The sequence below is a fragment of the Dreissena polymorpha genome, chromosome 12 (genome assembly GCF_020536995.1).
Source record: "Dreissena polymorpha isolate Duluth1 chromosome 12, UMN_Dpol_1.0, whole genome shotgun sequence".
NCBI classification, from domain to species: domain Eukaryota; kingdom Metazoa; phylum Mollusca; class Bivalvia; order Myida; family Dreissenidae; genus Dreissena; species Dreissena polymorpha.
This window is the reverse complement of record NC_068366.1, coordinates 2,826,584-2,843,614: the sequence shown is the minus strand read 5'-3', so window position 1 is coordinate 2,843,614 and position 17,031 is coordinate 2,826,584. Positions and strand designations below refer to the sequence as shown.

At 33.8% G+C, this 17,031-nt stretch overlaps 1 protein-coding gene across 1 annotated transcript; it reads right to left on the bottom strand.

The window, feature by feature from the left end:
* Positions 1 to 9,368: 9,368 nt before the first annotated feature.
* Positions 9,369 to 15,924, bottom strand: LOC127854050 (beta-1,4-galactosyltransferase 3-like). Its single transcript, XM_052388992.1, has 5 exons — positions 15,782 to 15,924; positions 14,088 to 14,275; positions 13,266 to 13,388; positions 12,011 to 12,106; positions 9,369 to 10,775 (listed from the first exon to the last, which is right to left on the bottom strand). Exons 1-5 carry the CDS (start codon positions 15,845 to 15,847, stop codon positions 10,646 to 10,648), a joined length of 603 nt encoding a protein of 200 aa, XP_052244952.1. The 5' UTR covers positions 15,848 to 15,924; the 3' UTR covers positions 9,369 to 10,645.
* Between the last annotated feature and the right edge of the window lie 1,107 nt (positions 15,925 to 17,031).

The window sequence follows — 17,031 nt, the reverse complement described above, 5'->3', positions numbered from 1 at the left end:
GAATAATTAAGTTGTCATCAGAGATAATTTATGTTTGTTTCATGCTATGTAATTTCAGAAATGGCATTGTGTCTACATATGCGTAAAGATTTGCTAAAATAAAAGTTTTATATAAAGCTAAGAGTATTAAATTGCCAATTTTGTATTGTCAATTACAATTATGAACAAACTATGTCAGATGTGCACTCTGGTTATAAGTGTTAAGAAGTACATTTAATGACAGTAATAGAGCTGGGCATGTGTTTGGTAGTATGTTTTTTATAATATTCATTTTTTATGTCGAAGTTGATGTATTCAGAGCTAAAGATAACAAGCGTATTTGTGTTATTACGCAATTAAAATAACCAAAAACGTAATTAAATTCAAAATAACGCGTACACAAACGCAAATACAAATTTAATAACGTAATTCCCGTAAAAAACCGTGTGTCACAAAACGCACTTCTTACGAACACCGGGCGTATTTTTATTTTCCGTGCAAAAATGTACCAGACAATTTATATGCCGTCCTATGAAGAAAAGAAGTCAGTCTTTCCAGCAGTTAGCAATCTTTGGGGTATTATTTTAATTATTCGTAGACCCGTCAGATTTCTACTTTCTTTTTGAAGGTATTCAAGGTATTCAACTCAAAATGACCCGAAAACGGGGTTCATAGCTTTGAACATAGCTTTGAACACCCATCACTTTATCAACTGTGCAGCGATTTTCACAAACTCGGTCTTATTCAACGCAAAAAATGAATGAACGAATGAATTCCATTTGTATAAATAATATAGAAACCTTTGTAGATTTTTATTATATCATATACGTCATTCCCTAAATGACCCAATTGAATTTAACAACCGGGATTGAAAATCCCAATTGAGTTCAAAAGTAGGGGGTGAACATTTGTGCTATTGAGTTTACAAAAACCCTGTTTTCAAAAACGGGTTGAATTACCCAATACACACCAAAAGTTATCTATAGCCCTGATTGTATTACATGTGATTGCTTAATAATGTCCTTAAATATTCTTTTCTTACTTTCGCAGCTGTTATAAAGCCAATATGTATTTGAACTTTGAAGGATATGAATATTTTTGACCTTCAATGATTACTGGTCATTCACCCACTGTATGATTATCTTGTAATTCCAGTCTTTCATACACATGTTTATTACAACTGGTACCTAATATAAAGTTTGGAGCAGTGTTTAAAACATTACCAGAAAATAACTAATTACATTTGATCCTTTTTTGTTTGTTTCTTGGAATATTCATAACTTTTGCGAACACCGAAATTAAACTCTGAACGGGCCAGTATTCATGAAGCTCCTACGCGAAATCTTAAGTTGTATTTAAATGAAAAAATATGAGATAGAATTGTTTATGAACATTATTATGATTTCTGTTTTTTATTCTCATGCCAAAATACTAATACAAAATGAAATGAAAAACACCAAAAGAAAATTTAATACAAAACGTCATCTGTAGAAAAAAGCAAAAGACGTCTGATTATTTAAGAAATGTATACAATTATTCTTGAGGTTCTTTATGAATGCTTACCGGAAACAACTAATTTTATACTCCTGCAGTTCTGTTCAAACAACACAATTTTTAATAAAATAATTTATTTGTACACACATAATGACATATACATATATATACATTATATAAACAAAAACACAGATCATGATATTTCATACATTACAGAATGCATTCATTTTCAAATTTTGAATACCAGGTAATGCCTTTTTTTGTTTAATTTCTTTTTCAGAACATTGATTTACACATTTTTATAAAACAACTTGTCCAAAAGTGCTGGTTTGAAATATTTCTCAAAAATAACTCCAATTTGCATACCATCTCAGAAATAAACTCCTCATTTCTTGTTTCTCTGATGTACGCAATGTCAGTGAGAGTTAACACAATTAAATCACAATAGTTTCGCTCAGAGCAGAAAAACTGTCCCTTGATCTGAAACTTATATGGATGTGTTTCTTGCTAAGAACAAGTTTTCCATTGACTTCTTTCAAATATGGCACAGTAACTGATTTTATTAGTTTATTTTTTGGCACTGAAATGACATTTTACCACGACAATCTAGTCCTTGCTGACAATGCCATTAGGAGTTGCTCCTAGGAATGGATGAGTCCTGCAAACAGTGATGCCGTATGCCTGAACTTTAACGTTTCGTGCACTTTCATATATGTGTTTTGCATTTTTTTTTTAATTTACAACCATGGCGAATTGCTTCATTTTGTTTGCTTACATGTCCAGATACCATTGTGGATGCCCGTGCAGCTAAATTGGCTTTTTCTGTTGCAGTACATATTCGGCGGTAATTGAACAACTGGATCCTTTTGCCACGTTCCTCAAACCAGCGATCATTTGTGTTTTGTCCCCTAGTCAAAATTTCCAGTTCACATCACTCTTCTGTTGTTATTTCAGTTTTTTTTAGTTTGCTTTAGAACGTTTTGTTCTGGAAAACTTCAAAATAATCATGATCATTGTTTACTGCATACATATTGGCTGGTACAAGGGTCTGAAATATTTGCGTTTTAGTAATTCCTTTAAAGTACATGCATGTATAGTAAAATGGTCTTAATAATTAGGGGCATTTCGAAAATGAACAGGTCGGGGGTCAAAGTCCTTAATGTCACAAATATCTGCCCCAACCATGTTCAGATCTCTAGCCTTCAGATGGGACCCTGTATGCTTCTTGGCTCTATGGAACGCCTGTAGTTGCTCAGTACATGAAGACTCCACCTTCACATCTCCTGTTTTAACAAATTTCAGGCATGCGTACAGTACATTTCTTTCAAAAGGGACACTCGCCTGCTTCACATTCACACTGAGCCTCTAGCACTATTCCATGTTTTGTAAATATAATGTCTACACCATTATTTATCTTTTTCTTCATTTCTGCCATGCAAGCATTTTTTACAAAGTCAAGACTTTCTGATGAAAACAGTCGAATATACATAAAAAAGAGTTATTGCACAGGGCAGTTACAGTCTGATCAAACTCAACTTAAACGCGTTCCAGATATTCAGAGACTTTCTGGCGGTCAATGGGGACCATCTGCATGTCACTGTTGATGTCCTTGTATCCACTCATCACTGGACGGCTTATTCTAAATTCTGGCATAAGGTCCTCACATGTTGTTGAAATTCTGGTTTCGGTCATAGGCCTCTAGTCTGAAACAATTATGCAATATTTTTGTTTAAGCATCATATACTGCCTCAACTTTAGGAAAAATACAAGAAAAAAGCCCTGCAAACAAAGAACATATTTAACGTTTTAACTACAAATAAACCTAGCGCATTTACCAGACCCACTAACACAAACGACATGGAGTTAAATTCGTAATACTTCCTGTGGAAATTGGGGCAATTAATAATACTGAACTGCAGACATTTGCCATATAATCAACTGCTTTATTTACATTTAACTACATTATTGAAAGAAATCGTTTACTTTGCAAATCGTCAACAACAAAAGTGAAAATAAAAACATGTTCGCCTACTTCTCGATTAGCTCCTTTTTACGTCCGGATAATTTAGAATTTCTCTTTCTTACTCTTTCCTTATTTGCCCTATGGATAGTCTCCAATCTTTGAAGACATATTTACATTTTTATCGAAGAAATAAATCAAATCGTGTTAAATCTCTGTTTATTAACTGTCAATCGTAGCGGAAATGAACAATGGACCTAAACGATAAAAGCGCCACCTATACGGACACTTGCTAGACAAGGGAAGATAACCCACTTCAGTCTTTCATCGAACACTATTTTACTTTTACATTTTATCATGTTTCTTGGACGAATGATACATCGACTCCATGTTTAAATGATATAGATATTTCAATTTCTATTGCAATAAATGCAGCACAATCAGTCCATATTATTAGAAAAGACTGAGAACGTTCGAATAATGTGATAAAAACGTCATTTACGAGGAAATTACCTCAAAAATATGCTATTTTCATTATGGTACTGTTTTGAGTGCAAGAGACATTGCTCTCATGCTATAAGTTCTTGATCTCGTACATTGCCTTTTTGTTTTAAAGTGCTTTCTGGCCATGATATCTTAACCGGACTATTAGAGATCGTTTCTGTATTAAAGAAGATCATATTTGGGTGTATAATACTTAACATATGAACACTTCATTCTCTGGATTTGAATAAAGATGGTTGAAAAGCATGTTTAAATTATAAATTATGTGCTTGATTTTAATTGAACGTACATAAACGTAAAAGATATCATAAAAAAATCAACATTAAGATATGGAAAATTGAAAAAAAAAGGTTTGTGTCACATGTTTAACAACATCAGCGCTTGACATGTTCAGGGAAAACTATTAATGACCTATCAATGTAACCGATTGGTTACGAAGTCGATAACAGGAAGGTCTCTGTTGAGCAAGGGATTTATAGTTTCGCATTCCATAACAATCCACCGACATCCGAACTTTACAACATCATTTTGTAATACAATTTCGATTGTCTATAGGCAATGCGTGATGCTTGCGAGTGGAAGTAAGCTGGAAGAATCAGAAACATTATTATATAGTTTTCAAAGCCATTGTGTTTGTTTAAAGCCTTCTAATAATGGTGATTTCTATTTAAAATTACATAAAACGAGATTGATTTTTCAAATAATTTTATTTCTGTGAAGTCCCAATAGTAATATGCGACGTTCGAACAGTTAATAGCCAAATAAAGAATCGAACTATTACCATAATGACGGATTTGAAGGATTATATTCTAAAATTGAATTGAAGTAGAATATATCATATTGTTTTTTTTTTCATTCTCAATATACAAAAAGAGGTCGAACTATTGTTTCCATAGGCCATATGTATTATAACATATAAGATAATAAAAGACATATATTATAACATTGCCTAGTTGTACTTGGGCAAGAGCTTGCGTTTTGGTAATTTCATAGATATTTTCCATTCAGTGTGAACAAGCTTAGTGCAGTTGTTTAAGGTTATAGAAGATAGATAATAAAAGATATTCGTTGCACCCACCAATCGTTTGCTGAACCAACCTCTAGTTGCCCAATGTTTAATGCCAATTTTCAATAAACTTAAAAAAATGAACCAGTTGATAGTTCCTCCCTCATGTGGACACCCGATATGTGTGTCACATTGATACGTTAATGTGATTATTAGCAGGGAAATACTGTTAAGTTAAATGGCAGATATTGTACACGGACTACAATCTAATTGACATGCTGGACGTCCAGAGCCAGGGTTTGTTGGATGACATCATCACCCTCCAGGCCTACTACGACCGTATTGCTGCCCGCTCTGAACAAAAGATGTACCGCGACACTGATGCCTTCAAAGCGTTGCCACAGAATGCATAATCAATCTACACTTTACTCTTATTGCATATTTGTACTTTGTCTGCTTAGATTCATTCTGGAATAGAATCACTACTCGGATATCATAGATGGGTACGTTTGACCAAAATATGAATTGCATTGCATCAAACTTGTAAAATCGTGTAAACATATTTGACTTAAAGAGTGTTCACTTTCAAATGAATTTGATATTGTCTTGCTGTCATGCTATATGAGACAATTCTCTTGATTAAAATTAACGATATCAATTATGTTTTGACTTTTGCCTAGATACCGAGGCTATTGGGGAACACTAGTAGCGATTTTTAATAGGTCATATTTCAACACGAACACACAGTCGCTGATTACATCTAGAATAGTTTGATTGCTTTCCTATTCAGGGACAAACAGAATGTTATATGTGCTCTTGTCCTGGTTATTTCTTTAACTTCTTTTCTTAAATATAACTATCTTCTTAAAAATGGAAGTACACGTTCATTTAAATGTTGTGGTATCGTAATATTTATTTGTTATTCTTTTTTACATCTGCAATCAAATTATATTTTGCATATAATATATAATTTGTTTAACGAAGTTTTTTTACTGTAGAATTTTGAAAACTATTGTTGACAACTGTTTAAATAAGTGTCGATTTCATACATAATTAAAAGATCAACTACCTTGAAACAGATTTACCAAAGTGCATGTTTGTATTGCCAAAGAAACAAATCGAACAAGACAAAGAACAGTAAAGAGCTTGGGTTGCTCTACGAAGAGTTGACTTGTAGTGGATAGAGCTTGGGTTGCTCTACGAAGAGTTGACTTGTAGTGGATAGAGCTTGGGTTGCTCTACGAAGAGTTGACTTGTAGTGGATAGAGCTTGGGTTGCTCTACGAAGAGTTGACTTGTAGTGGATAGAGCTTGGGTTGCTCTACGAAGAGTTGACTTGTAGTGGATAGTATATCTTTAAACTATTGGTGATATGAGGATGTTTATATATATAAAGATAAATAATGAAATTTAAAGATTAACAACCATGATATAGCATTACGAAAGTAAATAACGGTCTGGATAAAGAAACAAAAACAAAAAGAACGAAGATACAAAATGGAAGCGTGTAATGCATATATTAAGGTTAACTAATGGAACACAAAACGAGTCCAGCGTTTGTATATGTACTTAATATTGTATTGTTGGGAGTATTTCCTTAATTTTAATACTATTATAAATAAAGAATAATAAAAGCATGTACATGTATGTGCAAGAATGCTTTGTCGTTCTACTGAGGGAATCAGTTTGGTTAAAATACATAATAATATTATTAACGTGACCGTTTTATGCACAAAATAGTATGCATTGTTTAACTTTCTTATTGTCATCCGAATGAATTACTCTCAATCGCAGTTGTGTGTGTAAGATTAATAAAAAGACACATTAGAAAATATAGACTTGTTTATGTTTATTAAAAATACAAACAATACAAATTCCTTTTTAAAACATTTAAGTTTAAACAATCAATTATGATGTATTTGAAGAAAAAACCTTTAACAGCCAAGTTTAAAAAATCTTCCTTTGCCAAACAAGCAAATTGACTTTTTATGGACGAGTGCAAATTGCTGTATGTAACAAAAACACAAAATCACAAAAAGCAAAGGGCAGTATCTTTTATTCAAGAAAATTTATGGTTAGGGTTCTTGTACATGACACTTATCCTGATTGATATCTATACACCAGTGTAGCCTCATTTTAAATTCGTGTATAATAACTGAGATATAACCCTCAAAAATAGAGTATTCAAAAATTATTAAGGGTAATAGCTCTCAAGGAAGAATGTGTAGGGTTATGGCTATTGTGAATGGAATTTCTCATCATTGATATTTATACACCCATGCAATTTCGTATTGATATTTTATATATTTTATGAGATGTAACCATTACAAGTTTGATACAGACGGACGGATGGATGGACGAACGGAAGAACTGACGGACAACGCCAATTCCATATCCCTTTGCCTTTTGCGGGAGATAAGTATATGGCATCGAATCAACGAACTGATTGTTGAACGCATTATTTCATGCACTATATATCTACGGACAACAATTATTGAAAAAGTCAGGCAATGCTAGAAAAATATTGTTCTTATATAATATCACAAATTTACCGAGGACATACACATCACTGTACATTGTCAAATTAAATAACAGCACTAGACAGGAAACTATCCCTTGCCTTGCCTTCAAATCGATGCGGCGGTTTTTGACCTGACAGGTGCCGCAAAATAACCAGCAAGCGGATTGCATAAGGTCAACCAAAATATGTCACAGTGGTGGGTTTCAGTTAGGCGTTCGATAAAGTCGACTACAGTTAATTAGTTCACACACTAAAAATAAATCGACATGAAAACAATCATATTGCAGATACTAAATTCCGAAAGACAGATCGACGCAAGTTCTCATTGAAATAAAAGGTCCTACTAAAATGGCATACTCCATATTTTAATAGTGCCCTCCTTGGATCGGTTCTAAGGTGTACCTGTCCTTTCCATGCCTTGAATGGCGTGAAAGCAGCAATATCCTTCTTTTTGCAGATGAAACCATTGTCGAGGGTAAGCCACTCGTACAATATAACTTCTTTCAACTTCATCATACGATACAACCTAATTCAACTTCATCGTACGATACAACTTCATTCAACTTCATCGTACAATACAACTTCATTCAATTACATCGCACGATATACTTATTTCAACTTCATCGTACAAAACAACTTCATTCAACTTCATCGTACAATACAACTTCATTCAACTTAATCGTACGATACCACATCATTCAGCTTCATCGTACTTTACAACTTCATTCAATTCCATCGTACGATACAGCTTCATTTAACTTCATCGTACAATACAACGTCATTCACCTTCATCGTACGATACAACTTCTTATAACTTCATTGTACGATACCAATTTATTCAACGTCATCGTACAATACAATTTCATTCAACTTCACCGTATAATACAACATCATTCAAATTCATCGTACGATGCAACTAAATTCAACTTCATCGTGCTATACAACTTCATTCAATTCCATCGTACGATACAGCTTCACTTAACTTCATCGTACGATACAACTTCAGTCAACTTCATCGTACGATACCACAACATGGACTTTTATACAACCAATAAGTCTTGTACTGGTTTCAATGGAACTTACTAGCGTTGTATTCTATAAACATATTATTTCGCAACCATATCTAAACAGATCTTACTTCACTTTTCTCTAAAGTATTTTTTGAACCGTTTGTTTTTCTAGCTTAGTCGAATTCGTTCTAGCTGGACAGAATAACACAGTGTGTTGGACGAATGATATTTCAATTATTTATTTATTTTTTTTTTGCATTAAGATAGAAATATTTTGATTAAAATGTTTTATTAAAAACACTATATATACTTTTAGGACAAATGATTAAAAAAGCGCTGCATGTTTTGCATATCGTGTTTTCTTAGTATAATATTTCAGGGTGCGAAAACATTTATTTCGCTTTAAATAAACACACGATTATATCAAAAGTATAAATCGAATGAACAGGCAATGCGACGACTATGTAGAGGAATAAAAGTTTGCAATACGTGTCAGGGAGAAAACACTTCGTTACAACCGATATATTGAGATAACAGGGAATCGTTCAACGCTTCGACAAGCTAGAAACCGAAGTTCTGATATATATATGTTTTATTTATAACGCATGTCTTGGCAAAACCAAATAAAATAAGTACTTACGTTATTGTGTGCTGCATGCAATAAGCTATTCATACGTAATACTACATATCAAAGCTCATTGCGGAGTAATTTTATAGAAGCTTTTACATCTTTGCTGCTTGGTCAGTGTTCACCACAAAGCCATGGTTTGAATAAGCCATGTAGACTACCTATAGATGATGCAAGATGTTAAATATAAAGGCGAGTATTGAACCAATTGATAACTTTGTAGAGATTTTATCGATTATACCACATACCAAAAATGAAAGCCATAGATAGATAGATAGATTTATTTCGGCAAGGAATGCATACATGGGCATTAACAACATGTACAAAATATAAAAATATCACATTCATGAAGATAAATATACCATAACATACACACCAACTCCATGGATAACATAAACATGAGTAAACCCATATTCCATTGTGGTCCTTGAAAGCCATGGGTCTGGCGGTTTAACACAAATGCGATAATTGAAAGTATGCCCTATATGAAATTGTTTTCTCCCGGCTCGGTGCAAATTTTGACCTTAGGGTCCTAATTTGAACAAACTTCACAGTGGACGTCTAGATGATGATACATAGCAAAGATGAAAACCACGTGCTTGGCTGTTTTAGAAAAACAGATTTGATAACGTATTCCCTATATAATTCTATCTACAATCGGTGACCTCTGGATTAGGTCTGTGTTGACAACCGTTGGCACTTTTAAAAAAACATTTTTCAAGAGAACTATATTGTAATACAACATATCAAATATTGAACCTTAAGACTTACGGTCTCGAAGATTCTCTTATAATTTTCGTTTTTAAAAGTTCTTTTTCCGCGTTAGCTAATTCATAAACGGACCGAAACAATTTTCATGGACGACTTCTTGATGAACCTTCCGGTGAAGTTGTTCAACGCTTGCCCAGGAGTAAATAATAATATTTTGCCTAAGAATTAAATGACGGAGGGACGGACGGGCACACGTCACACATAGACCGACAAAGGACAACACGATATCACAATAGCTCACCATGAGTATGTTGTTCGCAGTGGAACTTAAAGAACTAGGAAAAATGATCAATGATTGAACAATATCCTTCAAATGTATTCATAAAAATGCAAAAAATAAGCCCCGTTATCGAAACACGAGCAGTAGCATGGGTATTCAAGTCATAATTGGGCATGTTCAAATCATTCTGTGTTAATATTTGATTGTTTGTTGTATATTCGTTTCCTGATAAATTACTATGCCTTCACCTCCCATGATTTTTTGAATGCCTGGTAAGCAAAAGGACGCTCAGTTATTTAAAACATACATTGTACGTCACAAAAATCGACTTATTCCAGTAAAGTGTTCAATAATCTGCATTTCATAACATTTATTGCAAAAGGGTCAGCAATGCCAGGATCCGATCTTCATTTATAAAATGCTCTAGTGAGCGTCGATTGATTGTTTAGTCTGTGCAACTAGTTTTTGTTTAACTTCATTCGTAAAAAGACATGTAGTAAATTTTGGCTTCGAGGTGCACAAAACACTTATATAATTTGATAAGCATACTAATTTATGTACTTCCAACATCGGCAATTATATGTACTTTTGTTCCTTCAATTGTTCTTGATAGCAGAGTATAGTTTAAGGAATTGATTCCATCGGTGGCAATTCTGCTACTGGCGTTTTCCAACAAATTGAGCCTGAAATAAAGTTAACACAGTCGTTTATCTATTTTGGACTATTTCAATTTTTTTTGAAAGTAAAGTTGATTCACAAACATTGCATGAACTAACTACGGACGACCAAATTCCAATAGCTACGAAGTTACCAAAAAATAATACTACAGTATGGACAAGCCTGCTTCGAAGCTTGTTGCCGAATTAAAAATTGAAATTTTACTTGATAAATGTCACCTTATAAACAACAGTTTTCGTGTGCAATTTATAAATTAGCGTTACTTGTCAAATGGTATTAAGAACTGATATAAGCGAATTCATAATATTGATGTAAAATAACTACCGGTAATATAAATAAAAATTTAGCTGTCGAATGCCAAATGCTACCAGATAACTAAAACTCGCACAATAAATAACCATTTGGATTTGACAATTAACTGTAAGCTTTGCAACTCGCATATTGCAATAGCCATTTAAGATGCTGAATATGTTTCAGAAATTTGTTGATAAAGCTAGTTAACAAACAGTTTTGCACTGTCTCATATTCTGCAGAAAAGTGTTGCTCGCTTTGTTTGTTTGTCTTTATTTACAGTTTGACGATCACTCACTTGACGATCATCTCCGGAAGTATTTCCGTATACCGTTGGATAAAACATTTAATGGCACATACAGCTTTGAAAGTTCAAGTAGTATCGACATATATCGAAAAGGTATTGTTTACATGCAAATAAAAAAGTTAAGTTTTAAGTTTCAAATATTTCATGAATTATAGTCAATTTTACTGTATATCATTCGAAAAGTATGCGTTAATTCGTAAAAATGTTAATATTTCACAGCTTAGCATCTTGAGTTATGCAACAAAGGCCGTCCATATAAAACACTAAACATTTGAACATTCCTGTTAATTTGAGGGTCTTGTACGTATAAATCACATCAAAACTGCTACTGCATTTGGACATTTCAACGGACATGTTATGTCTATTACTTTCTACAAACCACCAGGTTCAATAAAATTGTGTAACAAGCTTTAATATACTATAAATACGGTAAACAAACATAAACAAAACTGAGACCAACTGTATGTACAAAGGTCAGCCAAAGGTTAGTTTCATTCATAAATGAATAAATTATAAACGGTATGCATATTGTAAGAGTATTAATTTACATACTTGTCATGTTGATTTGAGCCGCCGGATTAGTGTGTTTTTTTCTAAATATAAAGTGCTGAAGTAAATATTGGTTGTGAGCAAACAAATTACCTTCCCGGCGATTCCTCAGCTTGTTTATGGTCGAGCGATTTGTACTTTCCAACAACAATCGATGGCCGGATAAGTTGAAATCCAGCTGATCGAATCCTTTATGAAAGATAGTAGCATGTGTCATCTCACAATAAGTGAATGAAGAAGTAGTAAAAACAGTAGTAGCAGTAGTAGAAGAAGTAGTAGGGGAAGTAGTAGTAGTAGTAGTAGTAGTAGTAGCAGTAGTAGTAGAAGTAGTATTAGTAGTAGTAGTAGTAGTAGTAGTAGTAGTAGTAGTAGTAGTAGTAGTAGGTAGTAGTTAGTAGTATAGTAGGGAGTAGTAGTAGTAGTAGTAGTGTAGTAGTAGAAGTAGTAGTAGTAGTAATAGTAGTAGTAGAAGTATTAGTAGTAGTATAGTAGTAGAAGTAGTAGTGAGTAGTAGTAGTCAGTAGTAGAGTAGTAGCAGTAGTAGTAGTAGGCGTAGTAGTAGTAGTAGTCGTAGTTGTAGTAGTAGTAGAAAGTAGTAGTAGTAGTTAAATAGTAGTAGTCGAAGTAGTAGTAGTAGTAGTAGTAGTATAAGTAGTAGTATAGTAGTAGTAGTAGTAGTTAGTAGTAGTCGCAGTCTAGTAGTAGGCGTAGTAGTAGTAGTGTAGTAGTAGTATTAGTAGTCGTAGTAGAAAGTAGTAGTGGTAGTAGTAGTAGTAGTAGTAGTAGTACTTGTAGTAGTAGTAGTTGTAGTAGTAGTTGTTGTTGTAATGGTAGTAGTTGTAGTGGTAGTAGTAGTAGCTAGTGTTCGAAGCAGTATTTTCAACAGCCCGAGAAGAAATCGCAGTCGTAGTAATGCTAGAAATAAGTCAAGGCAGAAGCGACATTCAGTTTAATAGACGTCGACGTTGGGCGACTTATGTAATTATTGAAACAAAACTGCTTATATGTGCATTAGCACACCATTACCGCGAATTCAATATTGTGCACTGTTTCATCTTGTTGACGGCTTTTAATGAGATTTATGTCATAAAAATGTTCGAAACTTTAAATGCAGTCTTAAGGTTCGCTTGACAAGGAATTTGTCCCTGGCGCAGTGAATACTGTGTCCGCCTAACGACCGGGAAATCATGGGTTTGATCTCCACTGTGGAAGCGTTCTTCCGATCTCTTCTTAGGAAACCAACTACTGGTTATACACAGACAACGGACCTGAGAGCGTTTCAATATACTTAGACTTTCCAGCAAAAATAGCTAAAACATAAAATGTTTAAAAAGGTTTGTGCGCTCACCTCAATACGATATCATCGTCTTCACCTCCCCAGCCATAGTACAGGTTGGGGAAACCATTAATGCGTTGAAATTGCTCTCCTGTCATGGCTAATACACCACCTGCGTAGTCGTTATACGGTAACCTGATGTCAAAAACAGGGACATGCACCCGAAATCACATACAATTAACACATATAATATCTAACTTCTGCGGGTTTTTTGGTTCAGTAGATCTTGACATTCTTCCTTCAAGTTTATTTAGTTTAATTGCGTTTAGCTAGATTCGACCAACAAGTCTTTATTTGCATTCAATTGTGGTGAACAATACAAATAGTTTCTCTGTTCAGGCGGACACTTCAATGTTCAGTGTTAGTCACAATGTACTCGTCTGGGTATATCGCATGCTAAATTTCAGCTGAATAGATAGGGACTTCCAATGTTGAACTTATTTTGTTTATTTCAGCTTAACGCACTGAATAGATAGGGACTTCCAATGTTTAACTTAATTTGCTTTATTTCAGCTTAACGCACTGAATAGATAGGGACTTCAAATGTTGAACTTAATTTGTTAATTTCAGCTTAACGCACTAAAGGGACTTCCAATGTTGAACTTAATTTGTTTATTTCAGCTTAACGCACTGAATAGATAGGGACTTCCAATGTCGAACTTAATTTGTATATTTATATGCATTATTATATCATATTTTGATGCAATATCAATTTTAGTCGTATGTGGGTAGACTGAGCGTACATTGAATACTATTGCCTTATATGCAAATATATAACAATTGTATGATTAACGTGTTACATGTCCATCTTAATTCAGTAAGATTTTCACTCACTTAAAACCAAATTTCTCAACGGCAACTGCCATATGAATAGGGCTGTCCCCGCAGTGATAGTGGTTGTCTGGTGACATTGGTAGCATATCGACGTCATGAAATATGTAGCAGCTGAAGTTACTTATGAGGCGAGATTCGTTGAATCCAACGTTGAACAACTTGGCTCTATTGAAAGCACCATTTAAACTCTGTAATGGATTATAATGCAGATTTTATATTAAACATACATATACAAAATATATATCGACCGTGCTCTGACAAAAGGGGGTTCAATGACGCTGACATGACTGCGGGATAATTTGCTTCTAAGTGACGTCATATTAAAGTGCGCTGCTTTCCGAATTGTTTTATTGTTCTTTGGAGTTATACATATTATCACAAAATGTGTTTGGTTATCGAAAAAGCTAAGGGTAGAAAATCGAGTTGAGCTATTTTTATTGGCATGATTATTTAATCAATCTTTGCCACTTATTCGTGCCCAGTGTAGTTAAATTTAATGACTTGTCTTTTTTATATTTGGAATTGTTGTTTCTACTAAGAGCTCGATGTGTATTCCTCATTATATGTTAAGAAACATTAAAACGTGTCTTTGATCAATAACTCTTGAAGATCAAATAGACTTTGCGAATCATGTTCGATAATATGTCCAATTCCTAGCTTAGCCTATTTAATATTGAATCCACCACTTGATAGAGTGCCGCTTCAGGGAACACATGCGATTGAATGTTTAGAATAAGGCAGCGACGTTAACATAATAATTGTCAACACCGCATAGGTTCAAATTCTTGTGAAATGTTTATGGATGCGTAATGATATGACTTAAATTCACATAAAAGAGCGAAGTGGCATGTTCATTACCCCTGTAATATAGGTAGTAACATTGATTCGTTCCTGGTTTGAATTATCTCCTTCTATAATTTAACATTACATTTTAAACAATCGAACACACGTTAAATGTTTCTTCGGTTATACAACAAAATCTAATAACTTTTTGAATTGCATTCTTACTATAGTTTTTTCTTATTTTTGATATAATATTTATGATTTAGATAAACATAACATAAACCAAAATGGGACAAGTGGTAAAGATTAGAAGTCTGGCAAGTGGTTCAAATACTGTGCTCTGTGATTGACTGGGCACTTATGGCGGAGAACATTGAGAGTGTTCTCTCCATGTCGATAATTGTATAGGTTAGTTAGGGCAAATATATTGCGAATGCTTGGTTTGTTTACTGTTTAATGCTGTCTTTATGTAAATAATCGTTAATGCATCGCTAACTATAACAATTCATATAAGGTTGTAATAATTATGTATGGTATAAAGCCATACTTTTTAAATATTATGATAACAGTATTGATACAACAGTGAGACTCGTTCAGTTTTGTTGTGAGCATACCATGTAAACTTAACTGATTTCTTATGTGTGCTTCATTAGGTCAGAACACGATTAAATACTTTGGTACTTCATACGAAGGGCTATGACCGCCAAACACGAGCAAATATAATACATGATGTACATATATGGTCGGGCACGCTGCTTAATGGACAGTGGATTCTCTTTAGAAATACAGGCATTCAGATTGCGACACCCAAGATCAACTAGAGAGATCCGTCGCCATAATATCGGAGTAAGTGTTCATAAACTTCATTGTAATTATCCGGGTGTAACCCGTGTATTACATAATCGACATACCTGTTCGATGATAAATATGTGGAACGTTACGTTTTGCTTCCGAAGAAAATGTTCTATTTCAGTCATAAAAATTGATAAATGTTCTTGTCTGTCTCTGTATGGAACCAAAATGGCAACACGTTCTGCTCGACGGGCGGCCTGACTTTGTCTATGAAAATATAGAAATCATGTGTATACAATATAATACATGGAACACATAGCATTACACAATATTAGATAGAAATGTAATTTTAAAAACAATATATATGAACTGCATACTAAACAAACATAATTGCTTAAATAAAATACGAGCATATATATATACATGATTAAAAACATTTTTATCACACGGTTTGGATAAAAGTGCAACGATAACTATAGATGTAGAAAATGGTCACAATCGGGAGTTTCTTCAGTAAAATTGCAAGTAGCAAAATGTTTTATCATTTTATTTTATTTTAGAACCCCTTCAGATTATTTACAAATATGTGTGTACATATTTTATTTTTATCAAATTGAATGGTAAAACGCAGTTATACAAATTGAGTGCCATTCAAAGGCGAATATGAAAGTGATATTTGACGTCAAGTCATTCTTAATGATAGTATACCATCCAGCATCGTAATAGTGATTGTTTTAACAGAATTATACACTATCATAATATTTACTGTGAAAATGTAAATGTATGAGATTTTAGAACTAATGCTCAGCTCACATATATGAGGGATGTCACATTTAAAAGCATTACAATTTTATTTCGCTTTCACATCGACAATACACATCTTGTGTTTGAAGTTGTTTCCGAAACATTAATTGTTTCATAGTTAAGTACAGTAATATCCCCTTTACAGCAGCATATACGTGCCGTCACAATGGACTGCATATTTAACTTGACAAAAATCGATGATTTAATTACCGGTGATCGTAAACAGGGTTGACGAATGTGCGTTGGTCGCAGTGTCAGGTGGCAACGCCGTCGTCTTGGTGGTAGTCGGAGTATTGGTGGTGAGGGTGGTATTGTCAGTCGTCGTCCTCACTTCCGTTGTGGGCTGGGAGGGAGTTTGTGCCGCTGTGTATGGGGATAGGAAGTTAACAAGTATGTAAGCGTCTCTGTTAAATAATTTCAATTAATTCATATTGTAAATTAACTTTAACTGTTTTAAATAATATTTTTTCTGTGTGCTAGCTTGTGAGAATGCGGCGTCATGTTTATCTTAAATCGTGTATAAATAATTTAAAAGCGCACAAGGTATTTACCCGAACGAGATCAA

Bases quoted from the DNA above. Each gene is read 5' to 3' on its own strand.
- LOC127854050 (XM_052388992.1), bottom strand. From the start codon at position 15,847: ATGACTGAAATAGAACATTTTCTTCGGAAGCAAAACGTAACGTTCCAC. The intron at 13,389-14,087 runs GTGAGTGAAAAT...TTTTGACATCAG, and splicing joins GTTGAGAAATTTGGTTTTAA to GTTACCGTATAACGACTACG. The intron at 10,776-12,010 runs GTAATTTGTTTG...ACTTTATTTCAG, and splicing joins GCTGAGGAATCGCCGGGAAG to GCTCAATTTGTTGGAAAACG.